The sequence below is a fragment of the Crocodylus porosus genome, unplaced genomic scaffold (genome assembly GCF_001723895.1).
Source record: "Crocodylus porosus isolate Cpor-Errol unplaced genomic scaffold, CroPor_comp1, whole genome shotgun sequence".
Classification (NCBI taxonomy): domain Eukaryota; kingdom Metazoa; phylum Chordata; order Crocodylia; family Crocodylidae; genus Crocodylus; species Crocodylus porosus.
In genome coordinates, this window is record NW_017728910.1 from 43518765 (window position 1) to 43523945 (window position 5181).

The 5181-nt window shown below is 47.1% G+C and overlaps 1 protein-coding gene across 1 annotated transcript in view; it reads left to right on the forward strand.

The window, feature by feature from the left end:
- Positions 1–4341, forward strand: part of RBP2 (retinol binding protein 2) — a 15098-nt gene extending 10757 nt beyond the window's left edge. The window contains exon 4 of the mRNA XM_019533140.1: positions 4097–4341. Within this exon, the coding sequence (XP_019388685.1) occupies positions 4097–4150 (54 nt within the window). The 3' untranslated portion in view covers positions 4151–4341. The remainder of the gene's footprint in view (positions 1–4096) is intronic.
- The last annotated feature ends 840 nt before the right edge of the window (positions 4342–5181 follow it).

A 5181-nucleotide genomic window follows, 5' to 3' on the forward strand; every position in this document is an offset into this window, starting at 1 on the left:
AGGCCAAGTACAAGGGGAGAATGGCGTCCCGGGATTTGCTCGAGAAGCATCTATGGATGCAAGCCAGCGTTTTGGTTGCTTTACTATCCGCAGCATCGCATTGCAGGCTCATGTTCATCTTGAGCGCAGCAGGATGAAAGTTGCAGGGATGGTAGTCCCTGCTGCAGCCACAACACCTGCCAGCTGTCGAGGAGATGGGTGCAGGAGTTCTGGGGCAGGCAAAACTTGTGACATGGGTGCTTGTGCAACTGTGTCTGTCTTGGTGTATGGGGGGGAGGTCGGGGGAGAAAAGGAGGGAACTACTGCAGGCCTGGCTGCTAAGCTGCTGTGTTACAGTTACCAATCAATCTTGATTTACTCAGGGACCAGCTCAATACACAGTACCTAGCTATTACATAACAAGTTAACGGGAATGGATTAACACGTACAAAACCACAGACCAAGGAGAGGAAATAATCAATACAGACAATCAACTGCCCCAAGACAGACATGGTCAGTTGCACAACCACCCATATCACAAGTTTTGCCTGTCAGCACCCAGAGGTGCAGGGCACCCGAACACCCCTGCACCTATGTCCTCAAAGCTGGCAGGCTTTGTGGCCGCAGCAGGGGCTAGCAGGCCTGCAGCTTTCATCCTACTGCGTCTTAACACACAGTGTCACCCATGTCACAAGTTTTGCTTTTCCGCAGCTTGAGGTGCAGTTCCCCCCAGACTCCTGCACCAGCTCTTTGAAACTTGGCAGGCTTTGTGGCCTCACCAGGGGCTACTACCTCTAGTTTTCACCCCCCTGTGGTGTAACATATACATATGACATGAGTTTTGCTTTCAGGAATTTGGGGTGCAGTTCTTCCCAAACCCCTCCACCGATCTTCTTGAAACATGGCAGGTTTCATGCTCTCAGCAGGGGCTACCTCCCTCGCAAATTTCATCCAAATCAAACAAAAACCAACAAAGTTATAGATATTTCATTGGTTCCCCATTATACCCTATGGCTGGATCTCCGAAGCGGCTCCAAAGCTTTTCCAAAGCAATTTGGAAGCTCCGAACCACTTCGTAAAGCCTAACGAAGCCAGCACTTTGATCTGGACATGCTGCTTTGGACACTGAAGCATCTGAAGCATCTCCAGATCTGAAACATGGTCCGAAGCCTTGCATAGCCCTACTATATATGATGATTGATGTTCCAAATAGTTGCTTTTGTCATTGTTGTTTGGAGTTTGTGTAAAGCTGCAAGGCTGGATGGTGGCTGGGGTCGGGGGGAGAGGGAACCTAGCAGGATGCCTGGGGCATCCTGGGTTCTAAGCCTTTCAAAGTAAACTTGGCTAAGGCACACCAGCAGAGTAAGTTTGGCTAAGGCACAAGTGCAGCAAGACCTAGAGGGGCTGGTGCTCCAAAAAGCAGATGGTCTGGGACTGGTAGTAAGAGGAGGCCTAGAGAGACCTGTGTCTGAAACCAAGTGGCTGATATCGAGGCACAGCCATTAGGGGTATGCGAAGCCGTCTGTATTCAACTCGGATTCAGATTCGGCTTCAGCCCTATTCAGAGGACAATGATTTGATTCACTGACTTGGATCACTGTGCCAATTTGATTCGGCCGAATCAGAGAATCGGAGCTTCAGCCATAGACACCACTTTAAATGTTTTTTCTACATACCTTAGGGTACCAGGCGCACCTTGCAAACACTGAGATGATGGGGTGGATGGAGCTCACCAGGATGTGGGGAACTGAGCAGAACTGATGTACCAGTTCCCTGCCACTGCCCTTGCCCTTCACTCTCAAACCACAGTCCCTCCAGCGCCCCTCACTCCTAACCAGCAGCCCCCGCCTGTCCCTACTAGCTCCTTCCTGGCATCAGGACATGAGTCTAGCTGCAGCTATACCACCCATGGCTTTGTGGCTCTGAGCACTGCCAGCCCTTGCTGTTCTGCTCCCAGTGCCTGTGCCCAGGCTCCAGTGATCCCCATGCTTTTCATGGGAAGTCCTTGGCTGGGCAAGCTCCTTCACTTCCACACCAGCCTCTGCCTGCACAGGCTGCTCTAGAGGGTCAGGAGGCTCTAAGCCCAGCTCTGGAGGCCTCTCCCACCCAGAGCTCTCCCTGCATCCCTGACACCCATCAGGGCTCTCATGCCCAGTCCTCGCAGTTGCACATGACACAGGGAGTGGGCCTGGTCTGCTTGTTTGCACCTTCGGGCAGGACTGGGCCACTCTTGCTGTCACCTGGGATCTCACAGAAGCCGTATGCCTTCAGGCCGAACCAGATCCTGCCTCTATGTGCCCCACACGCCATTGGGCTGGGCTGGCTTCATGGAGGCAGGTCCTAGCCCAGCCTGAGGGTGCACAGCTTCTGAGTGCAGTGCTGAGACTGCGAGTGACAGCAAGAGTGACCCGGTCCTGCCCAAGGACATGCGCCCTGTGCCAGGTGAAGCCACTGGAGGTCTCTGCCAAAAGTGGGTATGAGCGCCCCAAAAGCTGCTACTGCTGCAGGGGGCAGTGTGCCATGTTGGGGGTTGGGTAGGAGACCCACCCCTCCCACATAGCCTTCCGACCCACAGTCCCCACTTCCACATACTCCCACTCACCTCCACAGTCCCCCATCCCCACATCCGTTCTTACTAGAGTCAGAGCTTGGGTCCAATCCACTGGTGCAGCCTTGCTCCGCTCCTATTTGCTCCACTGCATTGAGACAGTGTGCTGGAGCAGCAGGGGCATCTGGGACCCATAGAGACTATCTAGCCAGGTGCCAGAATATCTCTTTGGAGGGCCCAGCCTCTAGTTGCCTCTGAGCATGCTTCAAGAGTGCACCCTGTGCCTGTTTTTTCCAGCATGTTTTTTTTTTCATACTGGGATTTCACGGTATCAGATTTAAGAGGGGAACCTTTTTTCATTCTTAGCCTGCCTCTTGTGGCATCTCATACTGCTTTGAAAAACTCATGCACAGGCTCACTCATCTGGACACAGCCGTCCTTGTCAATCTTGCCTAACAGAAAACTATTTTTTTCATCCTGGAACTTGTTGACTGGCTATAATACTGAGCTCTAAATTAATTATTTACTGGACAGTGTGCATTAGTGGTGTATTTAGAACTTTTCCCCTTATGTATCAGATGAAGAGCCAAATTCTCAGGTGGTGTAACTTGGTCTGGCACCATTGACTGAAGTGAATGAATGACAACTTGCACCATTTGAAGATCTAGTTCAATGTATTTTGTTCTAGCACTTAATTCTGTACAGTCAAATGAGCTACATTTTATACTGGTAGTAGTTAACTTGGTCATCTAATTCTGCTTTGAGCTTGCATGCTTGGAAGGACAATGAGATGAATAAAAAAATATACTGTTTTCTTCCATCTAGGTCAAAACCAAGGTCCCATCCAGCTGGCAGGCATAGTTTTATTACCCTACTACAATATAAATTCAAAATTTGCCAACTATTTCACTGTCAGAAGTTTCAGTTATTGGCACCAGGACCCCCACCACCATTCTGAAGCACAGGAACACATATACATGAGATGCAGAGGATAATTAGTACACTCCAGTGTGTTAATTTGTACGCTCCAGCAGACTCTATTACTAATACTGAAATGAATTATAAATAAGAAAAAAAAATCTTCAAGACAAATATACATTCCCAAAATAAAGTTCTAGCAAGAAGTATGCAGTAGTCACAGTATTACAGTGCATTGGAGCAGCGTCCCCACACATGTACAGGCACCCATTAAGTCTACTGAAATGCTACTGCAGTTGTCCCCATTCTTTTTGAATCTTCCCTCCACCATCTTGCTGTCATTCCCTTGTTGCTTCAGTACTTTCTATAAATTATAGTAGTTTGTTTTAGTAATAGATTACGCAAAATTCTACCATTATAGAGCAATTTCAGTACATTACTCATTGTTATATTCTTAAAGCTTAATTCATATGTCAAAATCTAATCACTACAGATTAGCCATTGCCAACTGATTGGTTATATAAAATATATTTTAAAAAAATAAGGAAAATCATTTCTTAAATGAGAGGTCTGTTGGCTTTCAGTGATTTGTGAGAGGAGTTGCTGCATACTAGAATCAATTTAAACTTACCAATTGTTTTACTACTGTAGGAACTGACTTGTGAAGACCAGGTGTGCCATCAAGTATTTAAGAAGAAAATGTAAACTGACTGGAAATCCAAACTAGATTATCATCATATTCTTACATTTTCTTTAAAAAAAAATGGAATCACTGCTTGTCCCTGCCATGAACACACAAAAACATATTGTAACAACAACATGGAAGCATTTATGTGTGTTGTAAGGCTTCATGCTTTTCAATCTGGAGTTAAATAAAAATAGTTGTTCCCATAATAGGTTTCCTTCATTTTTAGAATCTTTGTAATTTTTCCAGAGGTAGGACGGTGAGTCCTTCCACAGCTGTGCTAGAAATAAACACTCACAATGGGCATTTTTACACATGCAAGCACATTGCGATGCTTGCAATTGCATAGGCAGCGAAAAGTGCAGTGGTGCTGAGAAAATGGTGGCAGTGCACTTTTGACACCTCGGAGGTGCTTTAGTACATAAGTGCACTGCCACCATTTTCTTCGTGCTTCATGCATTTAGCTGCTTATACAGCTGCACGCAGCGCAGCTCACCTCAGCTTGTGTGTGGAGCAGACTCGATTTAATCAAGTCTGCTCCAAAGTGGTGAATCTTTGGTGTGTCGCGGGAAAAAAGTATGTGTATAAATGAATGAAAGGGACCCATGAATGAAAGGGACCTGGAGGTTCATGTTCATAGACCACAGTATGAACATCAGCCAGCAGTGCGATGTTGTAGCCAGTGGGGCAAATAATACTCTGGCATGCATCAATCGATGCATCTTCAATAAAACCAAGGAAGTGATTCTTTCCCTCTACTCAGCACTGGTGAGACCACAGTTGGAGTCCTGCATCTTTAGCAAGGACATGGACAAACTTGAGAGAGTCCAAAGAAGGGTGACCCGTATGATCAGAGTCTTATATGGCAAGCCATACGAGAAAAGGCTGAAGGGTCTGGGACTCTTTAGCCTGAAGAAAAGAAGGCTGAGAGGGGACTTGATAGCAATTTACTGTTACACTAGGGGAGTACAGCAAGTGCTCAGTGAGCAGCTGTTCACCAGGGCACCTGAGGGGAAAACTCAGAGTAATGGCCACAAACCCCTGGAAGACC